Source organism: Seriola dumerili, unplaced genomic scaffold, assembly GCF_002260705.1.
Source record: "Seriola dumerili isolate Sdu_G_001 unplaced genomic scaffold, Sdu_1.0 BDQW01000149.1, whole genome shotgun sequence".
NCBI lineage: Eukaryota > Metazoa > Chordata > Actinopteri > Carangiformes > Carangidae > Seriola > Seriola dumerili.
The window spans coordinates 3,515,128-3,534,593 of NW_019174404.1; the positions used below are offsets into that span (position 1 = coordinate 3,515,128).

General features: G+C 41.6%; 1 protein-coding gene across 1 annotated transcript; it reads right to left on the reverse strand.

Moving 5' to 3' along the window:
* Window positions 1-1,381: 1,381 nt before the first annotated feature.
* dcaf5 (DDB1 and CUL4 associated factor 5) lies at window positions 1,382-17,558 on the reverse strand. Its single transcript, XM_022750051.1, has 9 exons — window positions 17,357-17,558; window positions 15,509-15,652; window positions 14,748-14,784; window positions 14,501-14,640; window positions 13,240-13,369; window positions 10,771-10,984; window positions 7,067-7,133; window positions 5,936-6,063; window positions 1,382-4,256 (listed from the first exon to the last, which is right to left on the reverse strand). Exons 1-9 carry the CDS (start codon window positions 17,538-17,540, stop codon window positions 2,916-2,918), a joined length of 2,385 nt encoding a protein of 794 aa, XP_022605772.1. The 5' UTR covers window positions 17,541-17,558; the 3' UTR covers window positions 1,382-2,915.
* Between the last annotated feature and the right edge of the window lie 1,908 nt (window positions 17,559-19,466).

Sequence of the window (19,466 nt, forward strand, 5' to 3'; positions counted from 1 at the left end):
GAGCCATTCTCTTCTAACGTGACCAGACAAACACACTTGAGCTGTGTGTGTGTGTGTGGTAGCTGTAAAACAAAATGTGACTCAGTTCTTTCAGTGAAGTAGTAAAATTCAACCCTACACGATTTTGATTGATGCCACAGCTGCGAAACTATGCGCTGCTAAAGGAGCCGACTCTCCTGTACACCCCTGCATCTGTAGCCTGTAATTAATCATTAAGCCATATTCAGCCCAGCAGGCACGCTCCAGTCAAAATGTAAACAACTCCAAAGCATACAATATCCCTATTTAAAAACTCGTCCCAGGGGAGGCATGGGGGTTAAACGAAGGGTGTCTACTTCCTGCAGATAAGTGACAACCGCACTGAGAATTTTAGAAGTAGAGGAAATTATTTTGACAAGAGAGCTGCACAAACAACTCGATAACCCTCAACTACACGTCTGCCCGCCCTCAGATTAACACTCCACCGCCAGCTCGTGAGGCCGTGATGCCATGGGTTGTGTTTTTCTTTTTGTAATCTTTCCCGCCAAGGGCTGGCGTGCCCTCTGAGTAAAGTCTGCTTTGTCTAGCAGGAGACCGCCGTCGTTCAAGTGGAGACAGGAGACAACGGGCTTGGCAGCTTCCTCAGAAAGCAATGACATCATGTGATTCGTGGACAATCATTACACTGTTGGTGAATCTGAGGAGGTGCGGCAGTTTCTCTGCTGAAAAGTCACTCATCCATTTATGGTTATTCGCCTCATGACGGCCCAATATCCTGTCTTTTTAATTAATACAGAACTTTTTCTGCCTTTGCTGTGCTTTCACTTTTAAAATGTTCTTGATATCTGCCTGTATGATAAGAGTTTAATGACAAACTGACAGGATCCAAACAGTGGATATCACGGCAGCAGCTACTATTGATAAAAGGGAGGTCATGTTTTTTTCCACAGTTAAAAGATTAAACATGGTGGGCGCTCAATCGGTTGATTCCATTGTTTCTATATGAAACATATTCAAACTTGATTACTTAACAAAATAACAAAATAACATAGATAAATGACTGAGAATTTGTCCAGAATAGCACATCTGGACCGTTTAGAGAAGTTTTCAAACATCATTTAGATCAATATGTTGCTGTATGACAAAATAAAAATAAAACAAATTGCTTCGTCTCTGGAGAACATGTTAGTAAACTTTACTGTTGTTGAACATTATCGCAAACAATTTTTTTTTTTACTGTTTTGCTGATAGTTTTGTATCAGCTTAGGGCAAAAAGTGCAACTGCAAGGAGCCTTAGACTGCTCAGGAAAATTATCTTTAAAGCTACTAAGCATAGAAAATAGCTGAAGTCAAAGAGCTTTAAGTTGTACATGTAATATTTAAAGTTTATTCTTGAGTTTGGAAACAGTAGTCGACAAAACAAGGTCATATCACACGGTCTTCCTCCGCAGACGGGGTTTTGTCCAGTTGTTAAGTCACTGTAGATTCTAAAACTCACATTTTTCTCATGATGATGTTGTTTTGTCAAAGTGTAGTTCTGTGAAGAATGAACTTTCAATGCCAATATTTAACCAGTTTGGAAGAGACGTGAACATCTACATATAATTCCATTATATCTGAGCAAAAAGATCAGAGGATATGACTGAAAGCTGGAGAAAAGCTACTAAATGGACCTTGCTTGCTTTGTCACCTGCTTTCAACACATTTTTCAAGAGACTTCGGTTCTGTATTTTCCTTATGGTATCCGTGTAGTTTTTTTAAATGAAGGACATGAACTATTTGTAATGAAACTCTCTCTGACATTTTGATCAAATGTTGTGATTCTGAGTGACGTTAATGTTTAATTCAGAGTCAGACTGATGACAACAGCTGAGACTGTTCTCCTACTGAAAGCACAGACGGCCATTTGGTTCAGTCAATAACATATTCTCCTCTGGTGGAAACTGGTTGCTCAGGGTCACGGCCAGATGAACAGGCTTCACGTTTATTTCACAGGAGAGTTGACTGTTGCCACGGCAACTTGGTTTAGTACTTGGTACCCGGAGGACTCAAAATCTGCAATAAAACGTTTCATCGTTTCAGATGGACTTATGATAGAATATGTAAAAACTTTTCTCCAAACAAACCAAACTCTGAATGAGCAAAAGCTCAGGAAGACGTTGTGGCGTTGTCACTGGAGAACAAATTATTCTTTAATTGCAAGAAAACATAAGCGAGCTGACTTGTAATGGTACCCAAGGGCTGGATAATGAGACAAAAAAAAAAAAAAAAAACAATCGGTGGAGACACTGAAAGCATCATTTCAATGCACAGCTTAAACAAATGGTACTCCTCAGGATTTCTATGGAGACACAGTCAATTCTTCAGGCACCCTGAAGGAGTCTCGGCGGAGAATCTCGTAAAAAATGAGAATAAGCCCTATCAGATTAACACTCAGTGTGAAACCGTAGAAATTAAAACGCTGCAAAGCCTTTGTCCTCCATAAGACCTTTTTTTTTTTTTTTTCTTTTTTTTGTTGTTGTGGTTGGAGGCGCTCCAAATCCTGGGTGGAGCTTTCTGCAACAACCAGAGCGTGACTGAGAAAGAAACACTGATTCTGCATGAAAGTAAATGAGTAGCTGTTGCATTTCACTTAAAATACCATTGTTATCAACAATATTTACCTTATGTTTTATATTTCCCATCTTTTAATGTCATCTGTGGTTTGACCTGAAGAACGATGACAAGGTCGAAATCATTTGTTCTGCAACAAAAATTAACCACACTTTCTTTTTTAGCTGCTTAACCTCTTCTGCTCTTAAGCAGTGCAAGCTCATGTGTCACACGACAACAAGACGCAAAATGAAAAAGCTGAGTTGCAAAAACCCATAGAAAACCCACTTTCTAAATGAAGTCTGTTAACAAATGATGTCGTCCTCAGATGAAGAGATGTGTTATTATGTTTTTAACTTCTTTTCTGAGGGTGAGGACCCTGATTCTCCCTCCTCTGATCCCACATGAGTCCGTTTCAGAGCGCTCTGTGCTGGGCCTCTTTCTCTCCGTGGCCGGGTGTCTCCAGGTGTGACGCCAGTCTCTCCCTCTGAGTCTGAGGAGACATAGAGGTTCTCGCTCACGTATGACGCCACAGTCCGGTGCTGCCCGTTCACTCCGGGGCTACGTCGTCGGCTCTGGGAGTTACTGTCTGCAGCTGCTGAGCTGCTGCACGCCTCTCCGCTGTCGGAGCTGTCTAGAGCCGGCTCTGTGGCAGCCCTCCCTTCAGTCCTGTGTCTGTCCAGCGACTGAAGAGACGCAGCTGGACGTCTTTCCAGCTCAGTCCTGTCACTCCCTTCCTCGTTCTCTTGGCTCTCGGGGGACATTACTGGGCTCGAACACACAAAGTCAGAAGGGCTCAGACATTTTTCCTCTTCTCCGGCGCCGCCAGTTTGGGGCTTGATTTGGAGAGAGTTCTGTTCCTCGCCTGACGAGGAGGAAGACAGGTCATCGATTGAGATTGACGGGTAACTGCAGGAGTCAATAGCTGAAAATAAAGCCTGCACAGACTCGGGTCGATCCCCGGCTCTGGAGACCACATGCATGCGTCGTCGCCTCATGACATTGCGCCGCCTCACCGCGCTGCGCCGCTCCTCGTCATCGCTGCTGGAGCTGGAAGTGGAGGTGGAAGAGCTGGAGGCTCCAGCAGGAAGTGAAGGGGAGGAGGCGGGGCTGGACAGCGTGGAGTTGTCCCTGGGGCTCGGGGAGCGAGGGCGGGGCATGGGGTCGAGCCAAAACTCGCTCGAGTCAGAGTCTTCGTTCACCAGAAAGCCAGACTGATGCCGCTGATGCCTGCTACGTCGCCTGGGCCGCTCCTCCCCCTCCGCCCTGGCTTGCTCCTCCCCTCCTGAGGCGTCAGGTCCAGCCAGAGAGGAGGAGGACGAGTTGTCAGAGTCGCTGTGGTGACCGGCGGTCGTGGTCGTGGTCGTGGTCGTGGTTGGAACCGTTATTGTGGCCCGCGTAGTGCGGCGTCCGCGCGCGTGGAGCTGCATGATGGCCTCCTCGCTCAGGTCGCTGTCAGAGTCCGAGCTCCAGCCCTCGATCTCTCGACGCACCAACGAATCAAAGAACGCCATCATGCGCGGGTCCTCCTGGATGGACTGGCTGACGTAGTCATGGGACAGACCGCTGCCGCTGTTCAGCACCAGGCTGATGTACTCCTCATGGGTGTAGAGGCTGCGTGATTTGTCCTCCACGCGGCCCTCCAGGTCACCCAGACTGTCAGGCTGCTGGTAGGGACTCCACACCTGCAAACACGAGGGAGAAGTGGGTGGAGGAATGAAGGAAAAGAAAGATGAGGAGATAAAAGAAAAGAAAAAGGAAAGATTTAAAAGGTAGGAAAGATGGGAAGACAGAATGACAGAATGACAAATGGATGGAGAAACAATGAGGAGCCAGGAGGAGAGCGGAGTGGCCCCGCTCAGTCTGAAAGATTCCCTGTTATTGATAGTCTCACTGCAGAACACCTGGGCCTGTATCACCTTTCACTCTGTACAGTAAAATGTACAAAACACAGAGCTTGTGTTACTGTACCGACAGAAAAGAAGCTGCAGCGATTGTCAATGTCAATGAGAACAGTTCTTCTACCGAATGGTATTTTTTTTAAAACAATATTTATGTGGACTTAATTATTCTAACTAAAAAAACACTAATTTTAATAACCTTAAAAAACAAAGTGTTGCTCTTTTAATGTAAGTGGAAATCCTGCTGCTTCATTTAGCAATTAAAACACATTTTATTCATATATTTGTACAAATATATCCACTGAGATGAAGCACAGGCAGTATGACAGAAAGCTGAATACTGGAAAGAAATTGCCTTTATGATGATTCATATTAGGTGTCTTCAGTCATTAAACAGGCTACGGTCTGCAGAATGATGTCTAATGGAAGTTGGCATACCATCATGGAAACATGGCAACAAGTATTAGATGTTAATAAGCTGATGTTGAGCCCGTAACATTTTGAGCTGTCGAGCTGAACTGATAGAAAAGATCGACCGAGGGGAGCGGACTGCTCCACTGATACGAGGAAATATTAGCAAAACAGCACGTGTTGTGTTTCCATGAGCACAGGCGAAAAAAAAAATAAAATAAAATAAAAAATTACGACTGATGATGTGAAACCGAGTCAGTCAGAAATTGTTGAGACATGAGCTTCAGATGCTGCCTGGTTTATTCATGAGGTCAGGACCGGGACAGAACAGTGACTCAGACAGCCGGCAATGAATGAGACTAATAATACAGGAATCCAGCTGCTGTGTGCTACCATTGTTATTCAAACAGCGTAAAATCTTAATGTTGTGAGTGTGTGTCTGAGTGTGTGTGTGTGTGTGTGTGTGTGTGTCTGAGTGTGTGTGTGTGTGTGTGTCTGAGTGTGGGGTTTTTTCTTTAAAGCCAACAGATCAAAACAAACATCTTGAAAAGAACAAGATTTTTACCACATGTATTATATCAAGATCCAGTTTTTCTTATTTTAATTACAAAATAAAACTTTTATGCTTCTACAGCTATTTGTGTTTGATTGAGGCTCTATCATTAAACTGCTGAGACTTTAGAAAGGCAGAGTCTGGTTTCAGAAACACGGTATCCGTCTCTCCATGACCCGCTTTTTCGTGAAAACTGACCAACTTCATCCGTTACAGACGACAGTCACTGATCGAGGAAATCCATCCTCTTTTTTTTTCCTTGCCCGCCCCACAGAGGAAGTCGGAGCTCAATCAGTTACTGTGCAGTGTCACTTGAGATCAATGTCTCACTTAAGGGCCCGTCTGCTGTCTCAACGACTGAGGTCACGCAGACTCGAACGCCGGACGGTCCACTTACAGAACAATTCCTCTAACCACTTCATCATCCTGCTGCGGCTGCAGACAGATTTACCTCTCTGTAACACAGATTTCTTTACCATCTTGATGCTCCTTTACTCACCTTGATGACTTTCTCCACGCCGGAGGAGCAGATCATGTAGGTGTGAGGGTTGAAGCGGACCTGGTTCACTATGGAGCGGTGACCCTTCAGGACCATGAAAGCCCCGTTCACCACACGACCAGGGCCTCCTTAAAAAAAAGGAAAAACACAACACGGGTTTCTTGATGTGACACAGGCAGATATAACACATAAGCTCAGGGTCACAGAGATGGAAGAAACTGACAATGATTCATTAAAACAAACACATTCAGCTGTAAAAGCCACAATCATTCAATCTGCTTCTGGACCTTAGAAGACATGAAAATACGGCGTGAGAAATACAACGGTCGTAACAGCAGTAATGTAATCCTCATAATATGCCATTAGTCTGACACCAAATAGGCCCAGTGCACATATTTTCTGTGTGAGTAACACGAGGGAAAATGAAATCCATAAATGTGTCATGTGGTGCCACGGAGCTACAAACAACCTCATTCTTGGATTATTGCATTTTGGGGATTTTCTTCCCAGATTAATTAGAACTAATAGACTTGATTCTTAGTTTTGAGTTGGTTTGAGCAGGTGGAAACTTTCAAACTCAAGAAGAAAAAAAAAAAAAAAATCTGTGCAGTGTAACACAAGTGAGAATTGAACCTGAGCTGAGACTTCAAAATGGAAAAAGTATCGTGTCTGGAAAGTGTATTGTGAGCAAACGGAGGGCGAACAACAGTGCGGGTTGAAGCTCTTCTATAAAGAGCACAGAGAAGTCTATTGCGTTTACGATTGTGGTTAAAAGCCACAACAACTGAAATCAGGTTTGTTTTGACTTCCCTGACGCCACTGAAATCTGTAACCTTGCAGTTTAAAAAAAGGGTCACAAAAACAAGCTCCTTTAAAGTCACGATGCGTTCACTGACCAGCGCTGCTTCGCCGATGACGACCAGTGTGAACTTAAACAAACCAAATACACAAAGAAGAACGAAATGTTCCACTGTTGCCAAGAATAGACAAAGGAAAATTTACTATCTCATCTTGGGAACCAGATGCTTCTTTTGTCGCGTGGAGATGCACAAATTAAGGTAAATCACTTCCTTCACATCAACATTCAGACACATAAATACACAGTCAGCGCGGACAGATTCAGTAACGCACCTGCTTCTGGATCCTTTGGGATTTTCCACATGTAGAGGTTGAAGTCGTCCGACCCAGACAAGATGTACTGAGGGGTCAAACAGAGGGATTTTAGAAAGAGGAAATCTTTATATATGCGTATACAGAGAGACAGACCCCGAGGGGGGAGGGGTGGGGGGGTGGGGTTCAATGTAATCGCCGTGTCTCATAATGTGCGATCAAACACGCTCTTGACATGACATGACGGTGTGACCCTAACACAGCTCCTGCTCCTCCACTGAACTTCTATTAGACTTTGTAAACAGATGGTTCCACTTAAAGCTGTCACTTGAGGTAAGTTTTGACACAGCCAGAGCGGGGGATGTTCTTTGTTCTTACAAATACTTACGCCCTGAAGCGATAGGTCGGGAAAAACTAGAATTACCACCTCGCCGTTGTGTGCCACCGGCCAGCCAATCATGGCTGCAATTTACATTCGTGTCTGTCCAGACTCATGTTACACACGTGGTGAAGACTCAAGAACAATTAAATAAAGAGGTATTTTGTCATAGTTAGCATATTAAATCTTGGGTTATGGCCCACTGACCTTGACCTTCCTTGAGTTTATTAGCTCAAATCATTAGCTGGTTATACAGTGGACGTTCACAAGCTTTAAAATACAAAATATTTCATGTGAAAAAAATATGTTGTCCCGTCTCTTCCCCCCCTCTGTTCTTTCCTTTCTTCTAGCATATTTCCTTACTGTTTGTCAAGTATTATTTTACCATCTGGCGGCACATTTTTTTTCAAGTCATTAGCGTTTGTTTCTAGGCGCTGTCTTGTGCTGCTGGTTTCCTGACGTTGAGTAAAGTTGTGTAGTATCTTTGTGGCAACGATTTAAACAAATGTCTTCAATTTCCCTCTGTAAATATTCTGCTGGTCTCTGTAGGTACATTTGTCTTTCAACTTCACTTTTCTACCCCATATTCTAGACGTTTTTTGTTTTTTTTTTCCATTTTGTGAAAAAATAGCAATCCTCATGTCTTCATCTAAACGGCGACCTACATAAAAACACTCTGCGGTGCTGAAAAATCATTATTCCTCAGACGCAGACTGTAACTGGGATCGGTTTAGCTCGAGGGGCACGTGAACACACCGTGAACAGAACACCTGTGTGCTCCGCCTCAGGTTCCCGGGGGACACGTCAAGGAGGAATGTCACACCCGTAACGCCCTCTCTCTTTCCTTTCCATCAATTTCCTCTGGTGAGTCGCCACTCTGCGGCTCTGCTCCCACACCAGTCTGAGAAAATCCTCTAATACTTGTGGTTGTGCGTCTGTATGCGGAGGTTTTCTGAGAAGTGGAGTGCTGTGAGATGAGGCTCCTGATTTAACATGTGAAATCATCTGGTCATGTGATATGGTTTCTCCGAGGCCTCCTCTTCTCAACTGTGCTCTATTACTACACCCCCCCCCCCCCCCCCCCCACACACACACACAATAAAAGTAGAGACATAAATGTATGTGCAGTATGTCAAGGGAGTACAAATGGGTGGTGTGAATTAAATTATCACAAGATACACAGTCAGTTTATATGGATATATATTGTAATACACTGTAGAACATTTTGTTTAAAATCGCTCACTGGAAATGATAAACTGTTTATGGACAAAAAATATAGACGTGTCTGTTTGACTCATTCTGTTAATTAAATATCTGACAAATCAAAGCATTTCATCACACTGATCCAAGAATCATAAAAACACCAACGTTCCCATAAAGCAGTCCTGTTCATCGAGTTACATATATTGCCCTCAGAGGTTCATTTCAACCAGATATATTGATGACGTTTTATAAAATGTCTTCTGCAGCTTTGCAATACAACAGTCATTATTAAATCAATAATAATCATGTAACAGTAACTCAATACCAGGCTGAAACGCAGTGTTTCAGAGTCCGTTGCACCTCTGACCACACCAAACATCACTGCAGGGTGTGGATGGATGAGGTCAGACATGTGCTCTGTTTCATCTCTAACCAAAACCACTGGTGATGTCACAGCGTACCAACACACCCTGCAAGTACACTTCTACATCACTGCCACAAGGTGAGAAGTTTAAACCACTTTAAGTTCAACCCTCGACCTTCAGTGGCTTTAGATGATCTGAGCGACGTCCAGCTCATCATTTCATCATCCACATCCGCACACTGGACTTGCACATGTTGACTAACTATCATTATCTAATCTGACTCATCCCTCCCAAAGCTTCTCCCACAACTTGCAAAAGAACGTTCGTTAACAAAACATTAGGCCGTTTGAAGTAGTTTGACGGAGGTCCAGCAGAGGGAGCTCTTAAAAACAGCTCAACCTGTTGCCGCCCTATCGACCTATCAGTAAACTAAGCTAATAAATAAAAATAAGAGGAGGACACTGGTTGGACAAAGCTGTGTTGATTGGATCGTCATAAGTCGGCAGCTGAAAAGCAGTGTGTGGCAGTATTTTGAGTTTCTTCAATGTAGATGTCAAAATTACCAACAAAGACGACTTTGTAAAAAAAGTCACATTACTCTACAACATCAGCAGATCAGAGTTCGAATTTGACTTTTTGTGGCAGCTCTGGATGAAAACGTTTGACGATACGAACGTGAACACGAATTCAAAAGACTGGAACCATCGCTGCAGAAGAACTGCATGTAGGTTATTAATGTCTTCTACAGCTGTGAAAGCTTGTTTACATCGGTAGAAAATAGGTCTGTACATTTAATTATTTTCATTTTCATGTTTCAGTCAGATTCAGTGATATAAGTTCATGAATATGCTGTTTAGGCCTTTAACAATGCACATGCATCGATTGCCACACAAGAGCTGAGTGCTGATTATACTGCAACAAGAAACCATGAGGGATGTTAATCAGTATGTCTTTTCTTATACAATTACGTACATGTAGACCTTAAAAACATAAAGTTTTATTACGACACTCAAACACATGTAGGACCCACTGATCAATCAGAGATCAGTGGTCTTGCTCAGAAGTCCCTCAGCGATGCAGTTTTTCTGTCCACCTTTGCAGCAGGTGAAGAGATTCACACCGGTGACCTTCCTCCACAGTCCTGACCTGATTCTGTGACCTTTAAACCACCGCCTTCACTCATGTAGGGGGAGGATCATCGTTAAGCCTTCGTGAGCTCCACTGACACCCGAGGATAATGTTAACATAATAAACATGACTGTGGGGTGATGTCATGTCTGAGGAGGACCAACGGGACGACTATTGGCTGAGTGCATCGGCTTCTGGTGTTCCTCCAACGCTCAGAAGTTCCAATTTCAGAGAAGCAACTAATATATTCTATTTTTATTGCTTTTATTGATCCCACATGTTCCCAATATTCCTCTTAAGTTTCATTCTAAGTAACCAGAAAGTCAGATAAAACAATATCTCCACTGTTCCACATCGTTTCTATATATATGTACATGTGTCTGCCTGCTCTATCAGAAGCTAAATCACACTCTTGGGTGCAATATATTAAGAAACGCTGCTTTTTATGGCTGCACATGTACATGAAATGGAAATTCTTAGATGTCTTGTGTAACGTTTCATACATACAGTGTTTTTCCCTGTATGTAAAGTTGGTAAACCCAATATTTTATAAATGTGTTAACACTTATTTAACCAGGTTTCTAATATATTCTTATAGTAGTAATAGTGTTAACGGTAGTTTTAGTATTTTGATTCATCTGATGACCAACCTGATCTTTGTCCCCGGCGAAGCAGCAGCTTTTCATGGTGCAGGAGTTGAAGTAGCCCTGGTTGTCGAACTGGAAGCTGGGCAGGCGGGAGTGCAGCTCGTAGAGGACGGGCGGCAGGCGGCGGCGCAGCGCCAGCAGCTGCGTTCCGGTGCTGTTGAAGCGAACGCTCATGGCGCTCTGCAGGGACATGCTGCCTCCATAACGCAGCAGCGAGCTGAGAGAAGAAGGAAAGAAAATATTATGAACAATATGCACCAATCCTCGCTTTTTAACGGTCCTATATTGTAGTTAGTGAGATTTCCATAACTTTGTAATGTCACACTCAAAAAGTGTAAAATATGGGACCTTTAAATCTGCCTAAAGCGAGAAGAGCATCCTGCCAAAACTGTGTGTAAGTAACAGATTTGGGGTTAGTTATTGTATCCATGTCACTGCGAAACATTGTGAACTGAATTATAATGATTCTGCTTTTCATTAGTGGAAAATTATTTATGTAGTTTAGAAGAAGAAAGTTGTTGTGCCATTTATTTATGACTGCATCACAAGGCATAAATGAACAGAGGATGATGTTTCCAAAGAAGCTTTGAGGGAAGCTTAAGTGAGATGTTAATAAACTCCATCTCCATCCTTCTTTGAAATTATCAGTTATAAATAATAAAACGAGAGAATCAAAACATGAGTTTTCTAACACATCTGGATTTAAGTTTGGATTTCTCCCCGACTCCAATAACTAAGAAATCACTGGTCGGCCTCACACACTGGTCAGGCTGGAAAATATGGTTTCTCAGTATTGATGTTCCAGGGGTTTTCTTTTTTTCAAATACTCTGAAGCCTTGTAAAGCATTTTACAAAACAAAAAGACTAAATGTCATCCCATAAAAACTCTCTGATTCACCACATAACATCATCAGAAGATCCACTGTAATGTGAACATGTCTGCAGCGTCGCAGATCAAGAAGTATTTCATCAAAGAGGTATTTAATTAAATAAACCTCAGCTGGAAGCTATTTTTAATCTTAATGGTGAACTGAGAGACTTTCTACTGAGTAAGTGTAAACATAACCACATAGCAGAGAAGCAGGGCCAACAGTGGAGGAAGAGAAATGACTCAGTGCTTACTTTTTCTGGACATGCCGTCATTTGTGCTCTAATAACTGAGACCTAAGTTAACCTGAGTATGTGTAAACACACACTCGGCACAATTCAGTGTTTTCACGGAGTTATTCTATTGATATAAAAACATTAGTTTTTTTGCAGTTGGATGAGGAGCAGCGGTGAGGAGTTTAACAGGAGGACAACAGCGCCACCTGCTGGATATGAGCCGGACAAGCAGCGTCACAAGAGCAGAGGAGGATGTTTCGCTCCTCTTGGATTAAACGCATTAAACACTGATCTGTGGTTAACTATCGTGCAACTGCAAAATGATTGTGCTGATACAGATCAATAACAAACTGACTGACAGTCCAAAGTTCAAATTAAATATTCTTGAAGTGACAGGAGGGGAGCCAAGTTCTTTAGTAACACAATCAATTCACATGTGCACACTGGATCTTCTCTGTTGTAGAGAAATGACGCAACGACTTTCAGGTGATTTTCTTTTTATCAGTTTGGATTATGTGTTTAACCTTGTAACCTCGTGTTCAATTAGCTGCTTGAATGTTACATTTGCTTACTATTGTTTCTAGGTAATTTAAAACAAAAGATAATTAAAACAAATAATGGATATAATAAAAATGTATATCATATACGAAATCAAGATGTACACAATGCACATTAATGCACGGACATAAAAACATTTTCTGACACTTTCTAAATGTCTACAGTGGTTAAATAAACAACTACATACATTTACAAAAGCTCACAATTATTTTACTCTATTTTACTCCAGTTGTTTTTACTGTTTTATTATTTTTAATAACACTTATTGTTCTCCATGTTTTTATTATCTCTGTGGTTCACTTTACTGCTGCTGCAATAAATATTAACTTCCCCACGGAGAACAATTAAGTTTCATCTTATCTTGAATATTGAGCCACGAGTTTATTTCACCTGTGTGCAGCGGCTATCTCACTGAGCTGCTGCAGCTCAGCCTTTCTACACTGAGTTTGCTTTTGATAAATCGCCATCAATTGTAGAAAGTTCTGTTAACTTATTGACATAATATAATTATAGCCTCCATTGTTTCTGCTGTGATTACATAGTAAACATGTAGCCTCCATTTTTTTTATGTATGTGACATATTCAGATGCAGTTTATACACTGAAACTAAAGCGAACGGTGTCAGTTATGTGATGTTGCTGGTATGAAGTCAATATGAAATGTCCACAGATCAGATCTCTCGCCGCTGCTCCAACCCTTTAACATGGACGCCGGAATGAAAACCGGTTAACATGGTGACCGTCACACACGGGCGAGGGAAGCGGTGCGACATGAGTCTACGAGACAGAAAGCAGGGAGCAAAAGTCTAACCTGCGGGGCTTGCGGATGTCCCATAATCCAACTCCCTCCTTGGAGTTGGCGGTGGCGAGCAGCCTGGGCTCCACAGGGTTGAACATCACACTGTGGAAGGCCGAGGGGTAGCTGGCCAGGCAGAACGGCTCTACAGGAAGAGAGGTTAAAAAACAAACAATAAAAAGACATGAGAATTACAATTATAAAAAGTGATGGATCTTTACAGCTGTTTTGGTTTCTCCCAGATTCTCCCAGAAAATCACCTTTTTTGTATTTACTCATCCTAATCCTTTACATTTTTGATTACAATAGAATTGATAATGAAGCGCCACTTTTAAAACATTTATTTTTACATTCATCCTTTCAGTCTGGGCCTTCACTGCTGCAACGCGCCGACATTAAAAGCCCGCTGGCAGAAATGGAAGAGCAGTTACTACTAATGTATTATTAGGTCAACCTGGTCACAAGGAAGGCTTCCAAAATAGAAGGACTTGGACGTCATGCAAGATGATCCACTGCATTTTTAAAGATATCAACGAGTCTCACTAGGTCCAGTCACAAAGTGCTATGCACACATTTCAGTCCAACAGAGCCACTTAGAAAACACTGTGTGTGTCCGCCTATGAGCAGCTTTTTAATTGCACCGACAGACGAGCTAAGAGAGGGCACGCTGTAGATACAAGCTCTGACTGCGCCTCATAATTATATTATCACTGAGACGACTGCAGAGGTTAATCTTCTTTTCATAGAGTTAATTTTATGGACTGATCCACATCCCTTTTTCCAGCCGGAGCACCAATCGTGCAAGTTATTAATTTATCTTCCAGTGCAGGAAATTTGATCAGCTGCAGCCATGTGATTTGAATTTTTTTCTATGACAACTTCTTAATCCGTCATAAGCCATCCTGCAGTACTGAGATTCAGACTTTCAGAAATCAGATCCTTGGTGTTTCATTTAGATCTGCAATAAAGCAACTGTTCAATGAGCTGAATGTGAGAAAATGAATAAGTAACTATTCATCGTTAATGTTGATTGTTTTTTAAGAAAAAACCTCCGACTCGTCTCTGATTCCTGTTTCTCCAGTGAGGATTTGCTTATTTTCTTTGTTTAGTATCAGTGTAAGGTGAATATCTTTGGGTTTGGGCTGTTTGTCACGGACAACATGACATTTAAAAAGACATAACGACATCACATACAGAACGGAGGCTCTGAGGATAGAGGGGTGTCAATGTCAAGTTCGTGAGTTGTACAAGGAACATACACGGCTCCTCCACTCACCTCCGTGTGGCGGCTCGCGAGTGTCCCAGATAAGAACCCGTCCGTCGTCAGATGAGCTGGCAAACACATTGTCATTCACGGGGCTGACAGACAAGCTGTACACGGCGTCGATGTGCAGGAACACGTTCAGAGTTTCCCTCCTGCAGAAGCAACATTCATCCAAATATTAAATAGTAAATAAACACATCAACAGTTTTTCATGGCTTGAAGTGTAATCAATATGTATTAATCGTGTCATTTTACTCACCTCTCCACATCATGAAGAATCACCTGTTCATCATTTCCTGTAAAACAGTAAACAGACGAGTTGTGAAGTGAAGGAGCTCGGGTGTGTATTTTTATCTTCAGCCTCGATGCTGAGATGCAAAACAGCCTTTTTCCTCAGGTGTGCAGTAGATAGTGGGGTTTGTTAATTATTTATCGATGAGTTACTAAAGCCTTACAGCACTTTACAGATACTCTAGATTCATTTGCATAGAAGCTAGACAGTGGTCAGTGAGTAGCACTCAACATGTGTCTCCAAAACATTAGAATTCAGCAGCTGCAGCATCGTAGAAAATTTTTTCCTTTTTCCATCCATAATTTACATTCAACATCAAATATGTGCAATTGATTAACTACAGTTTCTGCAACCACTTAATGCACAAAAAGTACCAAGCAAACATTTTATCTAGAATCTTAACTAGTCTGTTGTGGATGGCGTCTTCCCAGTCCTGTTTGCCCTCAGATTTATTTATTTATCTTAACATTTATTCCACTGCTCCGCACCTGCAGTGTCTCTAATGTCAGTGCTTTCGGTGTTTGTCATTTGCCGTTTGCTCTGTTGTTTGCTGCACAAAGTTTTCTTATTTAATCAGATTTACCTTTGACCTCCAACCCCCCTCATCCCACTGATAGTTCTGCAACAACACTTGCATTTCCACAGCTCAAGGTCTAAAAAGAGGAAAAGGTTCTAGTTGTTGTGAAAACGTCAGCAGAGACCAGACAGGGATTTTCTCTCTCTCTTACCGCCAGAGAAGACCTTTTTGTTGGTGCTGTCGAAGGCCAGGCAGAAGATGTTGGACAGGTGTTCCCCCTTCAGTTTCACAGGCTTGGACCGAGCATGAATGGCTTTCTCCATGTGCCACAGCAGCACCCGGCGATCATCTCCTCCTGCAGACGTGGACAAATGGATTTACACCACAAGCTTCACGACAATGCAAAGAAGTTCAATCAAACACTGATGTTCCCTTCACAGATTGGTTCATTTTAATCATTTCTACAGGCCTGTGGATGTAGAACTACAATCTAGTCTACTAATTTATTATTGGGTCGACATAAAATAAATAAACAGTTATTGCAGCAGGTAGTAAAAACAGCTCAGTGGACTGTCGGCTCCCGACTCCCAAACCTGACTGAATTACAGCATTTTTATCTGACTAAGATTTTACAATTATTTATTATATTTTTTTTACAGTTGTATGCAAAGGTTTGAGCAAATGACATATTTTGTTGATTTTTGAGGTTAAAAAAGAAGTAAACACAACAATCCTGCAGCAAACAGCCATTAAAATGAGCCTTTCTTCAAATGTTAAAACAGTTACTTTTCATTTCATTAATGTAAAAACAAAAACAGTGGTGGCATGTGCAAAAGTTTGGCCACCTTACAAAGTCAGCGCTTACTGCTTACTAACAGATGTCACAGCCTGCAAACACGTTTTGTAGCCAGTTAAGAATCTTTCTCTTCCTGACTTTTGAATTTTCAGCCTTTTCCTGCCGATCACTTCAAGTTCTGAGATATTTTTAGGCTGTCTTGCACACTCAGCATGTTTAAGATCTACCCACAGACTTCCAGTGATGTTCAGGTCTGTGAGGGCAGCTCAGAAAGCTTCAGCTCGTGTTCCTTGAAGTGGTTCCTGGTGGATTTTGAGGTCTGCTGAGGATCATTGTCTCATTGTTGAAGCCAGCCTCTTTTCACATTCACTTGCTTGACTGACTCCAGAATATTTCCATCCAGAATTAGCTGATATTTAGTGGAATCCATTCTTCTCTCCGTCGGTGCGATGTTTCCTGTGCCACTGGCTGCCACACAGGCCCAAAGCAGGACAATTCCACCCCCATGTTTAACAGTTGTCAATTGCAGGTGGGGTGGGGGATGGGGTGGGGTGACTAAGTACTGACAAACTTTGCAAACACATGCCATAATTATTGTATAATTTATTTATTATTTATTCTCTTATTTTATGAAATAAGAAGCGTCATTTTTAAATAAAGGCTCTTTGTTAATGTCTGTCTGATACACAGGTTATATTTACTTTTTCCACCTTAAAATTCAAATCAACAAAATGTGTTATTTGCCTGAGACCTTTGCATACATCTGTGGACTGAAACTGTATATCTTTCAGTCATAGAGGTTGCAGAGTCAATGAGGTGCATCTGCATTGTTTTATTTACCTGGTCAGGTGGAGCCATGCTCATATGTTTAAGCAAACTGCAGGTCTATTGTGCAAAGCAGACCAAAAATGACAAGCCTCAGGCTGCCACACTAGGCCAGATGATTGTTTTTTAATCCTCTCAGGACATAAATAGCTTTGCGATTCGAGGAGGAAGCCATGATTAGACGCATCGGAGCGGTAAATGTGCGCTTCAGCGGGCACAGGGCTCATGTTATGCACTGACATATGGGACTGGTCCGGGGCTGCTGCTGCCCTCTGAGCCGCTGGCTGTTTGGTTTTGACGTTAGCTAGTTAGCAGGAAAGGCTAGGCTAACTTAGCATAGCCAGGAGGGTTACAGCTGACTGCCTGGCTATGCTAGCGTGTAGCATGCTAACAAATTAAAACAGTGTAAGCTAGGGGAGGGAGGATTTGTCAACTTACCAGACACCAGCCATTCCCCGCCGTTGTTGGAGAACTCAATGGCGTTGACACAGCCGAAATGTCCGAGCATATCCTTCTTGTAGAGGCTGGTGCAGCCGGCCAGCCTGCGTCTCTGGAATTCCTCCTTCATGAGCGGCTGCCCGGTCAGCTCTCTGCGGGACAGAAAGCCCACCGAGGACCGCATACCGCAGCCCTTCAGCTCCTTCATTTTCACCACGCAAAAAAAAATTAAAAAATTTCAAAAAATTTTCAAAAAAAAAAAAAAAAAAATACGACCCGCTTCGCCTTTGTTTTCACTACTGCAACCTGGACACCTGCTCGTGTTGTTGGGTGGATGTGGTACACGGCTGGGTCTACATTATGGTGGATCCCCCGGTGGCTGCTGATGTCGACGTTGTTTCGTACCTCCTCCGTCCCTCTCGGCAGTCCCGGCAGCAGCTTCCTGCTCCGGCGGAGGATCTCTCTCTCTCCCCCTGTCTGTCACTCAGCATCACCAGAGACACGGCTCCACTTACTTCACGTTTACACGCCACAAGCTTCAATTTAATGTTTCTCCATTTTACTGAACCAGAGCCAAGCAGTTTTCTGCCAGAGGTCTGAAGAGTGAACGCACTGAAATTCACCAATATTTACATTTTTAGGGTCAAACTAAACTGCAAAATATAAAACTACATTTTGTGCTACTTTACTTATACTCAACTACATGTATTTGTCAGCTAGTTACTTTATTTTGCTGACTATATATCTATATGATGCATTGTTATATAGTTGTGTGCAAATAAGTAAATGCAACTTCTGCAGCAAACAGACTAAAAATTATTCAAATGTTAATCCACTGGGGGTATGTGCTAAATCAGTACTTAGTAACTTCCCCTTTGCCAGCTGTTAAGTAGGTGGTGAGGAAACTTTGGGTTGTATGACATAAGTGGAACAGGAAACACTGCACAGATAGCAAGAATAATCAGACACAAGCTGAAGCTTTTGGAGCTGCCCTCACCCATACGTAAATGTAATATGCACATATACTGAATTTCCAATATACAGCTTTATTTTATATGCACATATATGTAAAACTTATATATGACACCTATTAAAAATTGGAACAATTTCATGTATTGATTATGTATTATCTATCTATCTATCTATCTATCTATCTATCTATCTCTCTCTCTCTCTCTCTCTCTATATATATATATATATATATATATATATACATACAAATATATACATTTATGTATGTATGCTTATATTGTAGATAGATGTAAATATATATCCATCCTAGCCTGTTTGTATATATATGTTGATATTATAAGCAGTAAAGACCACTTTCTTAGAAATGTTGAAAATTAATGAAGAAAAAGAAGAACATATTTAAACAAAGAGATTTTTAACATGTATGTTGTTTAATAAACTTGCATAAATAAATTAAATATATAATGTTAACACATGTTAACACATAATTTTTACATAGAAAACATGTGTTCTATGTAAAAATTCATCACATAGATATTTTTTATATATATACATAGACAAATTTTACTATGAGCATTTCATATAAATAAACGTATATCTTCATATATCCAGAGGATGTATATATGTGATAATAATATATATCCCCTTATAATTGACATATATGGCAACATCAGTCTTGATATAGGGACATATATGTCACACATTACATTTCTGTATGGGAACAGTCCTCTCACCTGAAGATCTGTGAAAGTCTGTATGTAGATCTTAAACATGCTGAGTGTGTGAGGCAGCTTAAATTATCTTATGAGATCAGCAGGAAGTTCAAAAACCAGGAAGAAAAACACTAACCGCCTACGAAAAGAAAGGTTTGCAAGAGTGATGTCTGCCAAAGGTGGGTTGGGCTACCCAGTAAAGTCAGTGAATAAATAAATACATTCACAAATTGTCCTTGTGTATGTAAAAAGAGAGAAAAGGGAAGGGTTTTTGTTTGTGTTTTGTTTTGTTTTGTAGCCACTCAGATTTTTAGATTCTCATATAAAACATGATGTCAGAAAAATTGTAATAAAAAGGTTGTTGAAAAAATAAAAACCAAAGGAAGTGTGACAGATTTAATGAAAATATGAATAATTTTGTTTTT

Coding starts and splice junctions, on each gene's coding strand:
- dcaf5 (XM_022750051.1), bottom strand. CDS start 17,540: ATGCGGTCCTCGGTGGGCTTTCTGTCCCGCAGAGAGCTGACCGGGCAG. Junction 15,653..17,356: donor CGGGGAATGGCTGGTGTCTG/GTAAGTTGACAA, acceptor CCACGTCTGCAG/GAGGAGATGATCGCCGGGTG. Junction 4,257..5,935: donor GCGTGGAGAAAGTCATCAAG/GTGAGTAAAGGA, acceptor TCGTGTTTGCAG/GTGTGGAGTCCCTACCAGCA.